Source organism: Bombus fervidus, chromosome 2 (genome assembly GCF_041682495.2).
Source record: "Bombus fervidus isolate BK054 chromosome 2, iyBomFerv1, whole genome shotgun sequence".
Classification (NCBI taxonomy): Eukaryota; Metazoa; Arthropoda; class Insecta; order Hymenoptera; family Apidae; genus Bombus; species Bombus fervidus.
This window is the reverse complement of record NC_091518.1, coordinates 13,526,875-13,546,382: the sequence shown is the minus strand read 5'-3', so window position 1 is coordinate 13,546,382 and position 19,508 is coordinate 13,526,875. Positions and strand designations below refer to the sequence as shown.

The window sequence follows — 19,508 nt, the reverse complement described above, 5'->3', positions numbered from 1 at the left end:
TCCCTTTCTTTCTACTACAAATCAAATATATCAAAACAAGCAGACGTCTTTACCTTTAAAAGTTTTGCGGCTTCGTCGTACTGAGGAGGTGGCGGTTTTCCATCTTCGGCAGTAACAGTTTGTTGTTGCTGTTGCTGAGCCTGCGCCTGCGCCATCAAAGCGCTCAACAGCGAGCCATTTAATTTCGTAGGCTTGGGCAGGTTGAAAACTATCGCTGCGGGTATTTGCACGGTGGCACTGTTCTTGGTCTGATTCTTTTTATTATTAATCGCAGTCAGAGTCGAAGAGTCCAGAATGGCAGCAGTATTATTTGGCTGCGCCTGCAAGAACGCAGCGAGGCTGGCTTTCGCGTTCAATTGCTGGAACGTAGCGTGTTGCTGTTGCGTCTGCTGCTGAGATTGTTGTTGATTCTGTTGTTGTTGTTGCTGTTGCTGTTGCTGCTGTTGCTGCTGTAGGTGCTGCAACTGCTGCAAATGTAACGCCAGTTGCTGTTGTTGCATCTTGTTCTGGATGTGTTGCTGCAACACCAGCTTCTCAGCGTGAACCGTAGACGGTTGAGTTTGACGGATCTGCTGAAGTTGCTGTTGAGACTTGTATAATTCACGTTGCAACTCTTCTATCCGTTTCCTTTGCTCTTTGATTATGTCGTCTCCTGAAACACGGGCTACATCGTGAAAACACCGACGTGTGTTGCGTTCCGAAAAATTCATTTTTCGAAAGTTTTATCGTTCACTTAAGTGTACATCGTATTTTCTACTTTATATCTGGAGGAAATATACGTAATAAGGAACGCGCTAAAATACCTGGGGGACTCGACGGATCATCGTGTTCGCTACCATGCGGCGAATCCGTGCGAGGACTGTTAGGTTCGTCCTTGACGGCTGAGCCAGGACTTTTAGCATGGGAGCTCGACTCGTCGGATGTGACTGGCCCCGGGGTGTCCATCAATATGTGGCCCATGTGCGTCACGTGCGGTCCATTTGAGCTAGACGTCGAATTGCCGCTAGACGATTCCGTGAACGGCTTTAATCTCTCGATTAGCTGTGGCTTCGAGCCAGATACCGGCAAGTTTCGACGTTTCAACTCTACTTTGAGATCACTCACTGAAAGGGTTACATTTATTTCGGTCAATCAATCACTGGTACTGTCTGTGCTTTGTTTTTTTTTTTTTTTTTTTTCATAAGTACAGTTTATTCTCAGCGATATAATTAATCAGTTTCTTTCGCTACCCGTCCCGAACCGAGCTTAGGACACTTACCTTTCATGTCCTCCAGCTTGCCTAAAGGCCTTAAGGGCGGTTGTTCCGAGGGGTTGTTCGAGGAATTCGAGGGTGCAGGACTCGGCGCGTTCACGCTGCTTCCGCTGATGCTTCCAGCGTCGCTGGCACCGCTGCTGTTCAAAGATAGTGGCGGTTTTTGCGCTGCCGGTAGAATGATCTGAGGGTACTAAACAACAGAACAACCGAATTATGTAACGTCCGAGCGGACTGCGAGCTTCGGATCCCGGTACACGATAATTACATAAAACGAACGTTCGAATTGAGTAACCCCGCCGTCTCGTAACTTGAGCCCAATTTTCGATTATAAATTTAGACGTAATAACGTAATTGCCATGCAAATTGTCGGGGTGAAAGTACGGCGTTAACGAGACATATCCGGCTGGATTCGCCCGTTCGCTCGCCTGTTGCTAACAGACGAAGAAAGTGGACGCTTTATAATATTTCTATTTGGTCGGCGATCGCTTTCGTCGAGGCAAGCGTACCTTATGCTGCCATTCGAGCTGCCACTGGAGAAATAGCTGTTGCTGCTGAAGGAGTAGCTCGTAGCTGGTCTCGCCAGGCGGTGCCGACCCGAGACCGGAAGTTGTAGACGACACTGAGGTCTTTTGAGCGTTTGGCGGACCCTGGGAACAATCACCGTTCAATGTCAGTCGATATTAATGACCACCGACGAATTAAAAGGGGCTCGGTATCCTCCACTCCTAGATCATCTCTAATTGCTTAATCGCAAAATCATCGTTCCACTCTACAAACATCCGTATACTCTTCTTCACGGCACAAAACAGATAACAGAAGTTGCCAGTCGCGATTCTTTTTCCACGTTTTGATCGTCTTTGTCTTTAAAAGTCTTCGTCGAAAATCCCTACATAGTATTCGTCGCGGAAACGCGTGAACGAAAAGGCTAACGCAAAAATCAAGTTAGCGGTCCAAGGAGGATCAGCAACGTGGGAGAAGCCAAGGCGCGAGTGATAAATGATACATCAAGATGTTTTCTGCGCCCTCATTTGCACGCCCATTCCCGGTTCGCTTTCACACCGACCACGCCATATCCCGAATGTTTCAGGAGCGTGGCCTGGGCCTTTGGCACCTATCGCGAACTCGGCTGGACCCTGGATCCCTCTTTCTCTCTCTCCCAGCTCCAAACTGCCTGGACCCCCTTGCAACCGCTTCTTCACCGCTCCCTGGCTTCCTCGCTCTTAGGTGCAATTAGCGCTCGAATTACTCAGAGCTAACGAGGTGGGCCTCGGGCCCCAGGCCCTTCAAGAGATCGCGAGAGTTAATCACCCGATACGATCTCCTTCTGCGTTTCGTTCTTTTCTCTTTGCCCAAATAGAAAGAGAGGGGGGGAGAGGGAGAGGGAGAGAGAGAGAAAGAGAGAGAGAGAGAGAGAGAGAGAGAGAAAGAGATTGCTCCCTCGCGGGCTACGGGAGCCGAGATTTACCGGCGGTCCGTATCCCTTTTTACTTTGCTTTTACCCCTTCTCTTCTGCTCGCTCTTACTTCTTTTTTCTTCGGCCATTCGCCATTCTCGTCTGCTTTCTTTTCTCCCGTTTGTCGTTTTTTTTCCTTTTCGAGCTTCTTGTTTCTTTTGTTTCCTCTTTGTCTCTGCCTCCTTGTCTCCTATCTCTGTTTCGTCTCCTGCACGAATCTTTTTTCTATTTCGCGCAGTTCTTTTAACTTCGAATCATTTCGTCTTCTTTTTTCTTTTCAAATATCGGTAGCCGATACAGGTCGATTTCGCTTTACGTTTACGGGGCCACGGTGAATCGAAAATGTTCCCGAATTTTAGCGGCAACGTAACACCACGCTTTGTACGAGGCGAGTCATAAAACGTTACGCGAGTTTTTACTTTCGTACGGCCAGGTTTAACGTTTAAGTAATATATTTGCACCTTGCTGGCATGAGAGCCGTGCGTTCACGCCCACCACCGAGAAATATAAACAGAATCAAGAGTGAAAGTAGTAAATGCTACGTCGATTTCTGTTCTTCTCTTTTATGTACGTTCTACCGTTACATCGCTCGCGTATCATCGATTTATAATACACGCATAATACTCAATAGGAAGATCGATAATTGGCAAGAACTATCTCGGTCGTGTACATATATCTAGCGAAACACAATGAAAAGAGTGAGTGGATCGGTACCGCGAGTAAAAGACAACATAGGGGCATTCAAAGAGACAATAGAAGTAATCAAAGCGACTTACTTTGTACTCATGGAACTTGATGGTACGAGTCTTCGGTTGGCTTTTGGTCTTCGACTTCTTCCTGTTCTTATCCTTGCCGGGCGCGTCGCTCCTCTGACACGTGGAAGCGGCTATGGGGCTTGGTTGCGGCCTGGGGGTGATGGCGGCCGGCGGTGGTGCCGGTGGCGACGCTATCGAGATATTGGAAAGGGGACTCAGGCTGGACGTGGTCGAGCCCAAGGACATCGGACTCGGCGCCGGCGCCAGTGGAAGGAGGGTCGTCGATGGACCGTTTGTCTGACTCGCCTGTTAACAGAGATCGTTGCTTTTTTCACTGTGGAATCCTCGATTAATCAGCTTACATCGGTACGCTGCCAATTTATGAGCAGCTCTTAACGTCCGACGTAAATCTATTTTTGCGGTGTGTTTCGATGCTTTTTCCATCGCTATCGACGTTCCCCGCTTATTGTCTCGAAATGTCTTTCTTTCGGGACGCCGTTATCGTCCATCTACATCGACCGATAAATCAACCTTCCGTCGGGGACCGGGATTTACGCGATTCTCGAGCCGCTCACCTGCGTAGAAGCATGCTGTTGATTGTGCTGCGCCTGCTGCTGGGATTGCTGCTGCTGCTGTTGCTGCTGCGAACCCACCACCGTATTGCACAGCTCTGCGAACGTTTGTATCGTCGACTCGTTCGACGCTTGTTGAAACACCGGCGACGTGGACGAGACCACCACGGCACCGCCAGTCGTTGGGATACTAAGGGAAACGGTCACTATACCAGCCGAGGCAGCCGCTGTTTCCAGAACGTCCGACCGAGATTCCAGCTGGGGCGACGGTGCACCTTCCGAACTCTGAGAGTCATCCTCGAAGGTGATGTAATGGTCTGGATGCTGAGGCTTGGTTACTTGGCCTTCGCAGGTGGCCTTGAAGGAAATGTGACCCTCTGGTGGAAAACGATAACAAGCAAAGGGATAAGTTTAAGCAAAATATAAGGAAACAAGCTGCGTTTACGTGACACAAAAGACGCGTTAACGATGCTCTTTTTACAAACGTCCGAAAGTTATCGATCAAGATCGCGGAAGACAGATCGAGTTGATGCATGCGCTCACCTTTAACCGCCCTCTCAATAGGTTCCTCCGTGTGGAGAATGTTCTTCTGGATGAGCTCAAGCGGTCCAGGTCGATGACTGAGTTGGTCGTTCAGCTGGTCGGCTAACCTGGCCTTCTTCAGCATCCGTTGCCTTTCGGCCAGGCTCGGATCCACGTGACCCACATCTTCGAGGATATGCTGTCTAACCAGCTCCTCCCGACCTGGTCTCTGCTGGATCTTCGCCTTCAGCAGGTCACCGGTTTTCGCCCGTTCCAATTGCTTCCGTTGTTCGTGAAACGCCGGTGGTGTCTTCAGAGCTGTGCGAATACCGATCGATAATCGTTAGTTTTCGAGAAATCTATTCGGAGTTTACCACGCGTGTCGAATTTGTTCGACGATAACACCGACTAAATATATCCTAGACGTGCCGGTATGAGGATCTCGATAAAGGTACGCGATCTCGAGAGTTTATCTTCGCAGGTACCGTTTCCGACGCGTTGAAAATAGTGCGCGTTTCGACGCCGAAATCAATGTTCCTCGGATGAAAATACATATTTAGAAATCTCGCGTTCTCCACGTATTTGTTTACCATTCTATCGTTTGAGTATTTTAAACAACGAACTACGTTTTATCGGAAGCAGCGTTTCGATCGAAGAGTAATTTTAGACAAGTAACCTTGCCTCACGGAGGAAGTCAGTATTTCCAGCTGGTTAAAAAACTCGACTGTCATTCCCTCGTGGTAGAACTAAAATCTCGGCCGCGACATACGCTCGGAAGATTTTATCTTCCGCTGGAGACATTTAAATCACGCTCGGTGGAATGCGACTATACTTTCATCGAGTTTTCTTCGAGCGCGTCGATAGCGGAGAGGAGTGAAAGAAGCGAAGCCGTGCTCCGCAACGAAGGGCGCGATCTAATAAAAGAACCGGCCGAATGAAAAAGCACTTTCGAAGCTTTTAGGGTGTCCTCCGACGCATGCTGCAAGCATCAATTTCCGGCACGATGGCCCTCAAAGGACTGGCCTCGTGGCGCCATTTTGGTGTCAACGTCAAACGTCTCGTCGCATTCCTGCACGCCATTAAGTTCCCGGATAAATGATCCTCGGACCGTTTTCTCTACACTCTACGTGAGCATCGCTCCACTATTTCCGGACGAGCGACGCGCATACGACTGTAGCATCATTACGTGGAATAAAAGGTACATGCCACCTACGGTGCGTCGATGTGGCAATGAAAATATGGAAACACGTTGCTCCACTGTCTTACCAACGGGTTTGTTCGTGCCCGATAAATTCCGGCTTACCTCATTTTCTACTGTGTTTATAATTTCGTTGGCGATAATTTCACGAATTATTCGTTACGTTTGTCCATCGATGGACGCAAGATTTTATAGCGTTCGTAAATCATCTGTGAAAATCGTGGCTACTCAATGGCGCCTAGATCGTTTGTTCGATCGTTGCTCTAGCTATGTGTACGAATTGGCCGCGCAACGCACAAGAGAAGCTCGTTAGCTGCGGGAAAATTGGCGAGCCGCGAATCTGAAAGCGCGTGCAAAGACAGGGAGCGGCGAACGTAGCCGAGACTGCGTAGGAAATGCTAAAATTAACCGAACGAGTCGAATCAATTAGGCCTTTCCAACATCCCCGAGCAATGGCTCGCGGCTTTTGTCTCACCCACGCGTGTTTGTTAGCGAAACCCGCCGCGGGTGTACTATCGGCTATACACGCGTATATATTCGCGCAAGCCAGCTGTGACCTAATTGTCTAGTTTCTATCGAGATGCGAGTAAATTACGAGCCGATGGACGTGCATGGGACTCGAGATTTTACTTTGTCGAGGGAACGGCCATAAAAATAAACGATACCTACGTCGAGAATTTAATTTTATACGATAAATTCTCGTCGTCGCGCAACTTTATTACATTCGTATCGAACGCGAGATTCGTGAGCCTAAGACGCGTCCTCATATTCGAGTTTCTCGTGTTCGCGACCGGCCCACTGATATTTACGCGAAATCCAAGCGCAATTACGTTGAGATTCGTGAATGGCCTCGAAAGTGTCTCAATTTTCATGCAAATGTAATCGCTTCGTTTGGGTGAAAGCGCGCACACACTGTGCAACGCGTCACGTCCTTCTTCTATTTCTTTTTTGTATCGAGGAAAGTTGCACTTTCGTAAGTTCCTTTCAATATCAAAGATCCTTCTTTATAGAACTTTATAGATTGTAATTCAAAGTTAGCTATTCGACGTCTAACGCAACGCAAAGAAAAATCGTATTTTACTAGAATCATCGTTTCGTTCAAATAGTTCGCGTGCATCGACAGAGTCTCATCACGCAGACGATGAGAAGCGCAAAGGCAATCGGCAACTCTAAATCATTTACGATTGCACGCAACAGGCGCCAGTCGTTGTTACGAGGGGAATGGGCAATCGAGATTTTGGATTTACGACTCGCGATCGAAATAATTGCGACTCGCAATCGCAATCAGTCCTAATCGCGCTGCCACGATAGTCTCAAGAACGTTGTTAGTACGATCTATTAAATGTCTTGATTCGCCGGGGTAGAATTCAATTTTTGCGGTTTACGTCGGCCGACGAGAATACAGGAAATTATTCGCTGCCATTTCCACGATCTCGAGTGCGTGGCTTGCGAAACGCTCGATTTAGATTCCGTGATTCTCGCAGCGAGTCGCAGCTTTGTGTTGTTTCTTAGCGGCTGGTTCATTGGCGAGGATCGCGCGTGGGCGCATTGTATAATATAATAAGCGAACGCGTCCGGAAAATTTCGCCGATTATGCAACCGCTTCCGTGTGAATACACGATGATACGAGCAGCTGCATGGACCGTTCAGTCCGTCATTGTTCGACGTTCGTGCGTGTTTCACTCGGATGTAAAGATACTTCTTCTGAATTGTAAATGTAGGTGCTGGTGCAGTGTAAATATTTTTGCAACGCCATTGAAGTCGAAGTAAGGAAATCTATGAATGATTTGATAGCCTACTTCGTTGATCGTGAAACTTTGATTCATCTAAACTGATTCGAGCATTCTTTCTCGCGTGTTAAAATTAGAATCCTTTATCCGGTAAAATTAGCTGCTTTTGCAACGTGAGATTAATCGTGTCACGTAAGCGGATCTACAACGTAATTGCAAGTCGTTTCTCCGAAAAAACCATTATCCCGTTGCCATGCGCGATATCTTCGACTCTTGCAAGCTGTAAATGAGTACATCCCGTGAAACGAAATTGCACACGATGGTTCGCGCGAACGCCAGACGGAACGGAGGGTATCGAACGTCGTATTTCTACCAGTCTGCGATAAACAGACTGTATTTCGCTGCATGAAGTTTGCTGTGTAGTGGTAGTTTGGTTTGTGCGAGCAAATTATACGTAAATTTAATATACGAAGCGCCGTACTGCCTCGTCGGATTATCTAGGCTGTAGTCGCTAAATTCCGTCGATGTACACATTCCACTAGATTGTCGGATTATTAGATTACTTTGCGATTATAGGCTCGCTTTGTCGTTAGATTATACATTATCGAATACTCGAACTGTATCGTGCAATTGATAAAGTAGATTATTCGATGTGATAATGGTAGGATATAACGCGATCGTGGATAAACAATAAAACAATTTCAATCGTGAATTTGCTTTGAATTATCTAATGCCAATAATTTTCAACTTTTTGTTTTGAATTTGGAACTGGTAATAATTATCTCGTAGAGAACGAGAGTTTGAAAGAAGGGGGCAACTACTAGCTAACCAAAGGAAAGATCACACGCGATATTAGCGCGCAATTGATCACTGTATGTGAGCACGTCAATTTAAGGTACTTTAGGAAGTCGTTGGTGCCCCAGTTACTTCCTTTTACGCGGTTGGCCGAACCATCACGGGCAATCGCGTGGTAATTAAGTTGTAAGTGGATTAATCGGCCGTTATCGCGGGAAAAAACGCGACACGTTGACGAACTTGTTAAATCTAATTCGAAGCCCCCTCTCGAGTCGGGCAAATAAATTTGTTCGACCGGACGGAATCGTTTTCCTTCGCTTTTACTGGCCACTAAATACCATCGGCAACGAACTCTCTGACTTTACTGTTTTTGTCCAGTTTTATCGTGCTCTCTAAACTCCTAATTGATTTTGCTTTGAGAGCCATTCGACGAGAACACTCGTCTACGGTCTTGAAATCTTTATGGCCTCGTTGCTTTATTCGAAGAGCAGAAAAACATCGCCGTACAAATTTTCAATTACGGACGTTGGAAATTATTCGTAAAATTCAATTCGATGGGAAACTTGTAAATTTCGTGTAAGGCCGAGTCCTCGTGGATTCGACAAAAAGTCGGCGAAAATTTTTATTACGGTGGAGTTACTTACATGGCATGATGCCTTGCGCAACCAGCTGATTGATGGGTCGCCTCAGCGTAAGCTTCACCTTCAGCGCTGTAACAGAGAAAATAACGCGTCTTTCAACAATTCGTTTCTTCTCTCCACGACGTTATCTGTTCCACGATCTTGTACGTTCGCTCGATTCCCTTAATTCGATGTTTATCTCGACCATTCAACTATCGATTCCTACATCCGATTAACCCGTTCCATCTTACGAATAACTAATCTTCGTCACAACATAAACGCTTATATCAATTTCAACGAGTTATTCGAGTAGTACTTTATCTCGCAGCATCTCGAAAACACAAGCACATTTTAATCTTATCGAATCGTTGCACTCTTACGGAAACAAATCGGGATTACCTCAGATCGCGAGGATTTCCGTGGAACAGCCGCGGAATTTCACTGGCAAGCAACAGCTCGTTCTATAAAAATCGTATGATCAAAGTCGATCGGTGATGGCCGCGTGGCCATTTCTCGGTAGCCAATATTTTCTTTCCGCATGCCGTTTAAGCTGTTCCATATGGCGTGACTCGGTGGGGTCGGAGGAAAAAAAAAAAAAAAAAAGAAAAGGAAAAGAAGTGAGCACAGGGGAGAGATGGAAAAGAGGGATCTCTTCTTTCCAGTGGTTAATTGGACCACCGCACGCGTGTATTTTTCACGTGCTTCCGCGCGACGCTAATTTTGGGCTCGATAATTAAAGAGCGCCACGCCACGCGTGCTTACATAAATTACTCGAACTTTCATTTTGTTATCATCCTGCTCGATACACGAATATTCGAGATACATGGCTCCTGGCCCGGACACGCCAGCCGGATACCAGGCGTAACGGGATTTGCGTACCGTATTGTCGGCGCAGTGGCGTTTTTCATGCCGGCAGCTACCTGTGTTTCAAGTACGGCTACATGGAAAGTTCGCTGGAAACTGGCGATTCTCGAATGCTACGGGCAAGTCAAGTGTCAGTCTTTCGTATAGAATGGGATGTTGAGCGTGATAAGTTAAAAGGCATAATGGCGATCGTAAAGTCGAGAGGTTTTGGGCTGAATCTTTCGTGAAGTTTATTTGGCTACGACACAAGTATACATCTAACCGAATCAATGGTTTTCCTTATCGCCCTAACGTAAACATCCCATGTAGTCACTTCGTTTTACGGTTCTTGCTTCGCTTAAATATAGGTGAATAACTACTTGTATATCTTGCTTTAACCAATAATCCTGCAGAGACTAATTCACGTTCTAAACATAGAGTATCCCTCACCTCTTTTCCACCTAAGGAAACAAGCAGTTTCCAGCATCCAAATATTCGTATGTAACAATTTTCGACGAAAAACAAATCCATTCGCGTCAGTTATTACTAAGTCACGTGTCACGAGAACAGATCAGCGATCGCGACGTCATCCATGGGACGTACACGAGTTTCGAATGGGTTCAGCGTCCGGCTGCGATTCGGCGGCGATTTGGCGGTCGGCTAATTAAGGGGTGATCACGGTGGATCGTGATTCGGGAATCCGGAGCCGGCGGTCGCTCGCCGCTTGGGTTCGCAGATCAAAGGTCGACGAGGAGCACGAAGAGAACGAGCGAGCGTGGCGTGGATCGCGGGCCCGGCTACAAATTAACACACAAAGGGCCCCTGGTTATAAATACGCGGAGGACGCGCGGGTCAGATTGCATAAATTGCCGGCGTAAGAGGAACAAAACCGCGGGCCGCATGACCGCGCAATCTGAATTCAAAGCAGTCTGTATCCCGGAGAAAAATGTCTACCCCATTCGGTTTATTGGTCGCGAGACATAGCCGCACCAGGGGGATCCTTCGCGGTCAGTTTTTTCGTCGATCCACCGCGAATATCTGACTTCGACGTATCCGACTGCGAATAATCGACCGTTTATAATGTCCACTCCTTGCCCATGCCGCGTTTCAACGCTGCGCTCAAGCTATTAGGTACCTTTCAGCAGTTTCTGTTCGAAGAGCGAGGACTTCTTGTTGGATGAATCCTTTCATTTCAATATCATTTTGGTTGAACTAAAATGGAGCGCGAACGAAATGAAATGTGCATGGTAACGATCGAAAAATTATCAAAGACACCGGTGGATGGTTTAGGAAAAAATAGCGCGGAATTTTTCTCGATAACGTTATTACAGATCCGGTCGCACGATCTGTACGCGTGAATGGAATATTGTGATGGATGAAACGTTAAGGATGAAGACCGACTGGTTTTGGTAGTCCCATTACAAAATCATCATTAGCTTTACGTAATGACTTCTTACGTTTATCTCGCTACGCGTGAATCCTTAAGCGAACAAGTTCTCACTTATTAACCGATCAACAACGGCCTCCATGTCCGTACGCTGAAATTTATGGTCGCGGAAGGATAGCAATTAAGGCGTAAGATGTTGGTCAGAAAAAAATTTGCGATAATCCTATCGCCTAATGAACATTCCCGATCGTATCCTCGCTATCGATCCTGACAATCACGCGTGGAACGCGCGTAACTATGCGCGCGATTGCATATTTCTCCTGGTGGCCGAGAAATTCGCGGATCGGTCATTCTACGCGCGCGCCAACGCATTCTTCGACGTCTGCCTTTCGACTAGGAAATTCGGCCAAAAAATTATCTCGGTGCTTGGAATTCCATGTCACGTGATGCTGGAGACATACGAATTTTAATTTCTCCCGTAAGCTACGTGCATTGAATTGCGAAACATTTTTGATGTATTCTAAATTGTATCAAGAAAACGTTCTATCGTGTTTGATTTTAATCTAAAAGATCGACCAGTATTTAACTGTGTATAGATGCTATAAAATCGTTTGTATGTCGTAATTGTTTGCGTAAAATTGAACGAGGGTCGCTATAAATAATCGAGTGGATAGGCGATGGATCAACGAAATGGAAAAAGATATACAGAAAACGGGGAACTGGGACGGTCCTGAAGGTATCATGGTCCACAGAAGACAAATGGTAACGACCAAAACGGCTACTAGATGCAAGTGCCAAAATACACAGCGCCAAATACTGAGCCAACGTTTCTTGTATCGTTATATGGGCACAGTTGTTTCTAATTCGGTATCGCGTTTCATCTTCGCCCGGTAGGTGCTCGATGAGAAAGCCAGAGCCGCATATTTGTGTTTGCTCCTCTTAATTAAGTCGCGCGCCGCCGTCGAGAATCGTAACAAAGGTAAGAGTTACGACCCGTCGAAGGCACGCGGAGCTTCGAAATAAACGAACTTGTCCAACATTATCACGAAGTGAGTCTAAGCAACCTCTTCCTTTCGACGATTCTCCAATTATTTAGCGGTGAATTTAAAGTTCGAGCGACGAAGCAAAATTACGAGTAGAAATATAAATATCAGGAAGGAAATATCGTGAAACGGGATAATCGATTTTGTGTTCTCGAGAAACCACGCCCTCGAGGTATAGTCGATGAAATATCGCGGGAGGTCATCGGAAGTCAGAACGCGGTGCGTATGCGGCTCCACCGCGAAGATGGACGTTAACGAGCGGATGGACGAGGCGGAGGTGGACAGGCTGGCGAACGATACCCTGAACGAAACGGAACGGGACAGCTCTCCCTCGGTGTCGCGATGCACGTGCATAGTTGTCCCATGTACCCGGTGGACCGACAGCTCGCGACTCAGCGGCTCGTGGCTTCGGCTGTCAGGGTGGCACGCGGATTCCAGCGATGTTTCGCATTTCTCGGAGATTTCATCGTTGTTCCTCGCGACGAAGAATCGCCACGAACAACGGTACTAAACGTCATCGAGCATTGGCACCCTTCTTCACGCGCCACTTCCCGGAAGAAAAATTTCTCGCAAAATGTCCGTCGATGTTTTGGCTGAATGCCAATATAATTCGTGTGGTATCTCGAGTTAACATATTGTACGATTTAATCATCGCATAAATCATTTTTTCTATTATGAAACAAACACTTGACACGTGATTATAATACGTTAACAGCAATGGAGACACTTATACTTACACTTCTAGCGTCTACTTGTGACACAACGGTTCATTTTTCATCTTAAGCATTCTGTACATACGTTTCGCTCAATGCTTTTGGTTTAATCTATCGGCTTTTAATTATCGTTTTGTTGTAAATGCGCGTCGGGAAACAAAGGGAGTCGCTCATTTCTCCAGAATTTCGTGCCAAGAATTGCAGGGATGCTTGGGGTCGCGGCGTTGGTTCGTCGTGTTAATTGCACGGTTTAAGGGGGTTTGAGGTAGCTGCAAGTTACGGGAGCTACACTCTATAAGCATTTACGCAATGCATAGAATGCAAATTCGCTTGCTGCATTCCTGCCAAGTGAATCTACCGATCGCGTTGCTTACGCCTTACGCCACCGCGCACCTCCCCTACGACGGAGGTGATCGTTCCGGTGGACACTACTGGTATTCATTTTTACATCGATGACTAGAATCCTAGAATAAAAAGGAGAGAGATGGTAGGAAAAAAGAAAGGGAAGAGAAAATTGTAACTGTTACAACTGTACAAGCGAAATATTCTCATCGTTTAAGTTTGCTCGCTTCGATTAGAATATTCTACTTGAAATGATCTACACTAAGTTTAGTTTTAGTTTAAACTTGCTTTTCTTAAGTTTTGGTTTAAATATTGTTCATTCGCGAAGTAACGTAAAGAAATCTCAGTCACCCTGCTAAAATAAACAACGGGCAGCAAAATGATGAATATACGTCAATTTCAAAACGTATGGGAATTGGATTTGCCTAACTGGCAAATTCTTCTTTTGCTATTTGGCGATATCAATCATCGCGATGCGATTGGTTAATCTCGAGTGAGAATGGTGGTGTTTTTGAAATTGAAAACTGCAACAACGTCCATGAAAGTTGTTGCAGCCTCAAGCGGTACGTCCAAATAAGTCGCCTCGAACGAGGGAGAAAGATTACGATCATTAACCGCGTCATTACCAGACGTAAATTAGAGTGGTTAAGAGTAATTACGCGCGAGAGAGCCGGCAGATCGCTGACACAGCTGTCGATCGGAATTAAACCTTCTGCCAGGGGAATTAATTCGTGCTGTCGCATAAACTGTATTGCACCCGTTGAAATTCAATGCCCACGAGGCTCGTACGTTCATTCGTGAAAGGGGCGCCTTTCGATCGCCTCGGGTCCACCTTGCCCGAGTGCAATACGTTTGAAAGATTACTGGCAAATGAGCTTTTATATTTACAACTTGATTCCTCGATACTTGTTCGTCAATCCTCGCCGAGTATCGTATTTTCTAGCTATTTTTTCGTCGATCTGTAACAGATAACCTTTTACTACCTCGAACGAAGATATCGTTCGAGGATATAGTTTCCTCGAGTATCAAATTTTTTTTAATATCCTATGGACCGAATGCGATAAATCATCTTGAAAGCTTCTAAAAGCTTATAGAAACTAAAGTGTTGTCGTAAGTAGATACGTTATAAATTGTAAGGCGGATCATCGGATTTCATTTGTGTACCGGAAGAACGACTCACTTTTTGAAACCATTCAGAGGTGTAATTTCTGAAGACTGCGTTGTCGCCAGGTTTACGATCTTCCATCGTATGCTCGTTTTACGACGGGATACAGCACGAGATAAATCAAACCGACAGGAATCCTAAGCACGGCGTTAAAGTGTTAAGGAGTTCCAGAAGAGGCGAGATTTCTCCCGACGATCCCATAAATATCGTGGTTTTGCGCCACTTTGACCCCGATTTTCGCCGGTAGTCCTCCAACGATTAATCTTACAAATTGCCGCCACGCTTCTCGCGGCTTCACGCCGGAATCGTGAAAAGGGAATTGACTGCATGACCAGCGACAGTTTTACGGGTCATCGGAGGGGCCAGCCCTGATGGAGGAGGAACGCGAACACTCGCAGGAACTCGTAGGGAAAAAATACTTTGCGCGTTGGAAAAGCTGGCGCGCAGCAGCAGATTTAGTGGTTCGATAAATCGCTTGTGTGACAAGTGACGGATTTTAAAGGCTCTTGGGCCACATTGTAGCGCGTTGCTTACAGATTTATTCGATGGTCGTTGGTCACACGGCGAATTATTCCCTGGTGTATAATTTAAAAGATGCGCATTAATCACGATTTCGTAACGTGCTATTTGCGTTTACGTCGAAGTCATTAAGAGGTCGGCGCGAAGAAGAAAATCGTTGAAGAAAAGGCGAACGAGACAACAGACGGATTTAGTGATGTGAAATTTTTTATTTTAAAACTTGACTTTTCAATCAGAAGAGTTACACGGGAGAATAGTAAAATTGGAAATTATTATGCGACTTATCGAAAGAGGTCACGCGTCTCGAGACAGCATGACGGAAGTCGGGCGGCCATCGAGGATTCGAAAAGAGGAGCACGTGAGCGGCATAAGATACGCATAAGTTGGCCAGAATCGCGGGGGTGATCCAATAATACGGCAGCTTTGGGTATAAATAAAGCCACTAGGCCCGGAGATCACGGCACAGAACTCTTGTCCCTTCTCTCGACATAGTTTCTTCTATCCACCGTTTCTCGTCCTTTCGCATTTCACAGTTCTTCCTCATCTGTCTTCACTCGTTGTCGCGTTTCGACTATTCCTAGCCGTAAAATAGACCATGCTCGTTTACCAGTGCGCCCCGACAGAAGACGATTTAGAGAGCCGACTTAGTTTCGTCTCCAGAGATTATTCGAAACAGGAAATGTCCCAATCTTCTACGCGCTATTCATCGATCAGATCTTAAACAATTATATCTCTTAACGTCTTTCTTCTTAAACTGGTCCTTTTCCAAAATAAAAATTTCAACGTTATTCGTCCCGTTCCATCTATTTTCGAAATATAAAGAAGAAAAAAACAAACGTCCAGAGTTTGCCAAAGGACCATAAAGCGATCAATTAATCGTTCGAACGACAAAGCTCTGAGTGTTTTGTCTCACGGTCGTCTCAATGGCGAAGTGGATCTTTTTTCTCAAACTACAAGTCGCGAATAAACCACGCGAAAACAATCTATTTCAAAATCCAAAGAGCGTCGGAATGAATTTGACTAGATGCTTTTTTAAAAGCCTTGTTTCCTCCTAAGCCATTCGTTAAATCGGCCATATCTCGATGCGTCGCAAAACAAAAATAATTCTTCGGGAGAATGCACGAGAATCGTTCGAGCGCGTTTTGATTTATTCGCCGCCGGTAACGAACGCCCTGTTTTCTTAGACAACCAGCAGCGGCGTAAAAAGAAGGATGGCTATAATCGAATAACTTTAAGATCTAAAAAAAGCAAAGAGAGAAATAAGAAATAATTTTCAAGCACGCGCGTACACGCTCGAGGAAGTTTCTCGATGAAGTCACAAGCGTAGCGAGAAAAAATGAGACGGCTCCGAAGAAATTGACTGCTCGAGTCTGCTTTCCTCTAACCTACGGACGGAATATGATTTACGCGGCAACGAGGGACGAGAATAAAAACAGAAACGTTTGTTTAGAAAATAATCGCCTCGTCGAATGGTATCTCGCGCACGCGCATCGGAACAGGTGAACGCTTTTGAAGCCAATTACGCATATCCCTTGTTTTTCTAAGCCACGATTAATCGAGCCAACAGCAACCGGCTACGCCACCGTAAAGTATCAAAGGTACAAGCCAACGTACAAGGCAAGTATCAACGCACGACGTAACGAACGTCGTTGTACACGGTGATTTCGAATACTTTCACGTGTTTCGAAATTGCAAAAAATATGCTGCCTGATAAAACGATAAATACTTCGTTTGGAGAAAGTTCCACGAATCGTCGTATCGAGAACGGTTTAGCGTCACGAGTAGACTAATTAAAATTCGAGGCGACGCGTCGCGAATTTATCGGTGGCCGGCTGAATTTTTCAGCGACGCATTTCCCGCCATTGTCTGCGGCCGGTTGGACGCACAGCTGGCTGGAGAACGCGCGCACGTGCTTGCGTCAAACATCAACCGAGTTGTTGGTTTCTGTGCGCAATAAAAAATTCGAGTCGAAAATTCAGTTAAATTCGAAAGGCAGCCCTGGTATCTTCGATATATCGATAATTTATCCTCACGTTGTAAACCAAACTCCAGGAAACCATCGCAGACACGTCTCGATATTCTGAAACGTCTCAGCGTTTATTCACCGCTTTTCATTTCACTATCGCGTACAACCTTCATCCGTTGAACGGTATCAAGGAAGAGACGTCTCCCTTACGAACGATAATAAATAACACGGTACTGCGGCCGGTTATGCTCAACCGTTTCACCGTCGGCTATCTGAATCGATGGCACGAGAATTGATGATGCTTCGAAGACACCGAGTTGCTCGACTTCCCCGTACTTCTCCTATAATAGATCGTTCTTCCTGCGAATCCTCAATAACCATGACTCTACTACAACTCTGAAAGAAACAATAGCAAACAATCGCAAACCATACGGCGAAACCGTAATTCGCGGTAATTCTCGAGAAAATACATTTCCAGGTTAAAAACAAGCTATAGCGACCGTAAATCATCTTTCAGAGGGGAATCTTCTTATCTGAAACGAGTCCTCGCGAGGACACCCAGTCACCGATCAAATTCTTCAGGGATAAACGTTCCTCGACGCGTGTTTTACAGCAACGCACGACTCTTTCTACGTGCGATAACGCGATCGCACAGTGGCGATCAATCTTATCGTCATTCGTCGACATAAGGCTACGGTTACAGGGGATGTGCGTTCCGACGAATAAAACATCCGAAGACCGAAACACGTGCATTCATAATTTAGGACAAACGTTCATCGTAATCATAGATTTATCACGACCACTCTGATAAGCAAAGTGAATCGCGCAATTATCGATCGTCGCCAATTCCTCGCGAGATAGCTGTGTGCACGATCGCGAGAGCGTGAATCGCTTTTATAGGCGAGCTGCACACAACGATATAACCTTGTGTACATTAGCGGTACGCGAGCTTTAACACGGCGTTAGCACGCTCCGCCTACTGGATACGCCTTCTAATCGATGTACGCACTTGTCTTTCGTAACGCTTCTCCTTCTGCCTGGTCTCGCCAGCTTGGCGAATTCCTTCGCGTTTCTTTCCCCGGTGCACCAGGGAAACTCTCATACCGTTTCACCATCCATGGTTTTTTTGTCGTCGCGTTCCACCCTGGTGGCCCGGGCCCGTGAGCTAAATGGGAAGCGTTTATGCCTTACGCGAACGGCCCGAGGAAATGCTTCGACTCTGGTGATTCCCTTCTGGAGGGTAGATTTGGCGATTATATGTATATATACCTTCCTCCCAGTTTTTCAGTACGTAGAACTTGACAAACCGAGTTTATAGCGATTCAGGTCTTAAGTTGCATTACTCGGGTCTGTAAATTTTAATCGAAAAACTTCGTTAGCATATGTGCATGTACCGCGAATTATTGAAAAAACACACAGAGATATGTAAATATTTCTCTGCGTTTTATAACGTTGAATGTTACACAACTCTGTTTCCTTCGTTTCGGTAGATACACGTTAATCGAGCCTTTTCGTTGGAAGCATCTCTCTTTAACCTAGGAAACGGCCTGCAACTTGGAATATTGCGAGACTCGTTGGTTCTCTGTTCGCTGGTTACGAATGTTACGAGCAACCCACGCAAAAACCGAGTCACTCTTACCGCGCTGGACTAGGAAAAACAAGATTTCGTCGAACGAGTGTCTGTCGGAGAAGTATCAATTCTCGTGTCATAAATGCGTCATCCTAAACGAAATTGTCACAACGATGAAGGGTTAATTAAACGTGGCATTGCACGTCGCGGACGCGTGTGTCTCTTCGAAAGAAATAGGGAAGGAGGGAGGCAGGGAAGGAGGCGTGAAGTTGGACGATCGCAAAACATCTCGACTTCCTGCGAAGAAAAGAAGCAAAAAACGCACTGGTCGAAACCGTGCGCGAAAGAAGCAGGAACGAAGCGTAAGAAGAAGAAGAAGAAGAAGAAGAAGAAGAAGACGACGACGACGAAGAAGAAGAAGTGGCAACGACAGCGGTCGAGTGGAAAGCAACGAGTAGTCTGGCAATAGGTACGTGGCAGGAACGGGGCAAAGGGAGAGGAGGAGGAGGACACCCGCCGATTGATATAACGCTACGATTTGCGTAATATACGCTCACTCGTAAAGCTCCCGGTGATTTATCCCGGTAAATAAATAGATTTCGGTGTTGTTAACCTCGTTTCCAGTGGGAAGAGGATAGGCACAGCCGAGGATCAGCCATCGGACACACGAACTCGTGTGTTACTCTGTCTCGCGTGGTGGCGTGCAGCCGCGTTCGGCATGCGTCGCGTTCGATATACATACGTGCGTGCACGTACGCGTGTGGTGCAACGTCCTGTGGGTCGTCGGAGGAGCGGAAAGAAACCGAGGCGAGGGATTAAAAATACTGGAGGAGGCTGCGCGAGAGTGCGTGCAACCAAGGAAAAAGGTTCTGGAGTAGAGAGACAGAGAAAGTCGATGCATCGGAGAAAGAAAAAACGGAGAGCGAACGAAGAAAAAGAAAGGATATACCGAGGGATCGTGATATTTCAGAATTTCGGGGAGAATTTACGAGCGGCAGACGCCGCGGCGATGACTCGTACGACGAGCATGGATTCTTGAAAATGGCACACCACTGGTGGG

General features: G+C 46.2%; 1 protein-coding gene across 9 annotated transcripts in view; it reads right to left on the bottom strand.

Moving 5' to 3' along the window:
• The window catches only part of LOC139997945 (uncharacterized), a 281,403-nt gene that overhangs the window by 4,585 nt on the left and 257,310 nt on the right, over nt 1-19,508 (bottom strand). For 7 of the 9 annotated variants that reach the window (XM_072022036.1, XM_072022035.1, XM_072022041.1 and 4 more), the window contains 8 exons: nt 8,925-8,990; nt 4,579-4,875; nt 4,039-4,412; nt 3,485-3,769; nt 1,762-1,902; nt 1,259-1,445; nt 804-1,103; nt 54-664 (listed from right to left, as the gene is read on the bottom strand). In XM_072022036.1, the coding sequence (XP_071878137.1) occupies nt 54-664; nt 804-1,103; nt 1,259-1,445; nt 1,762-1,902; nt 3,485-3,769; nt 4,039-4,412; nt 4,579-4,875; nt 8,925-8,990 (2,261 nt within the window). The remainder of the gene's footprint in view (nt 1-53; nt 665-803; nt 1,104-1,258; nt 1,446-1,761; nt 1,903-3,484; nt 3,770-4,038; nt 4,413-4,578; nt 4,876-8,924; nt 8,991-19,508) is intronic. The other 2 variants (XM_072022038.1, XM_072022042.1) reach the window with 2 other exon arrangements.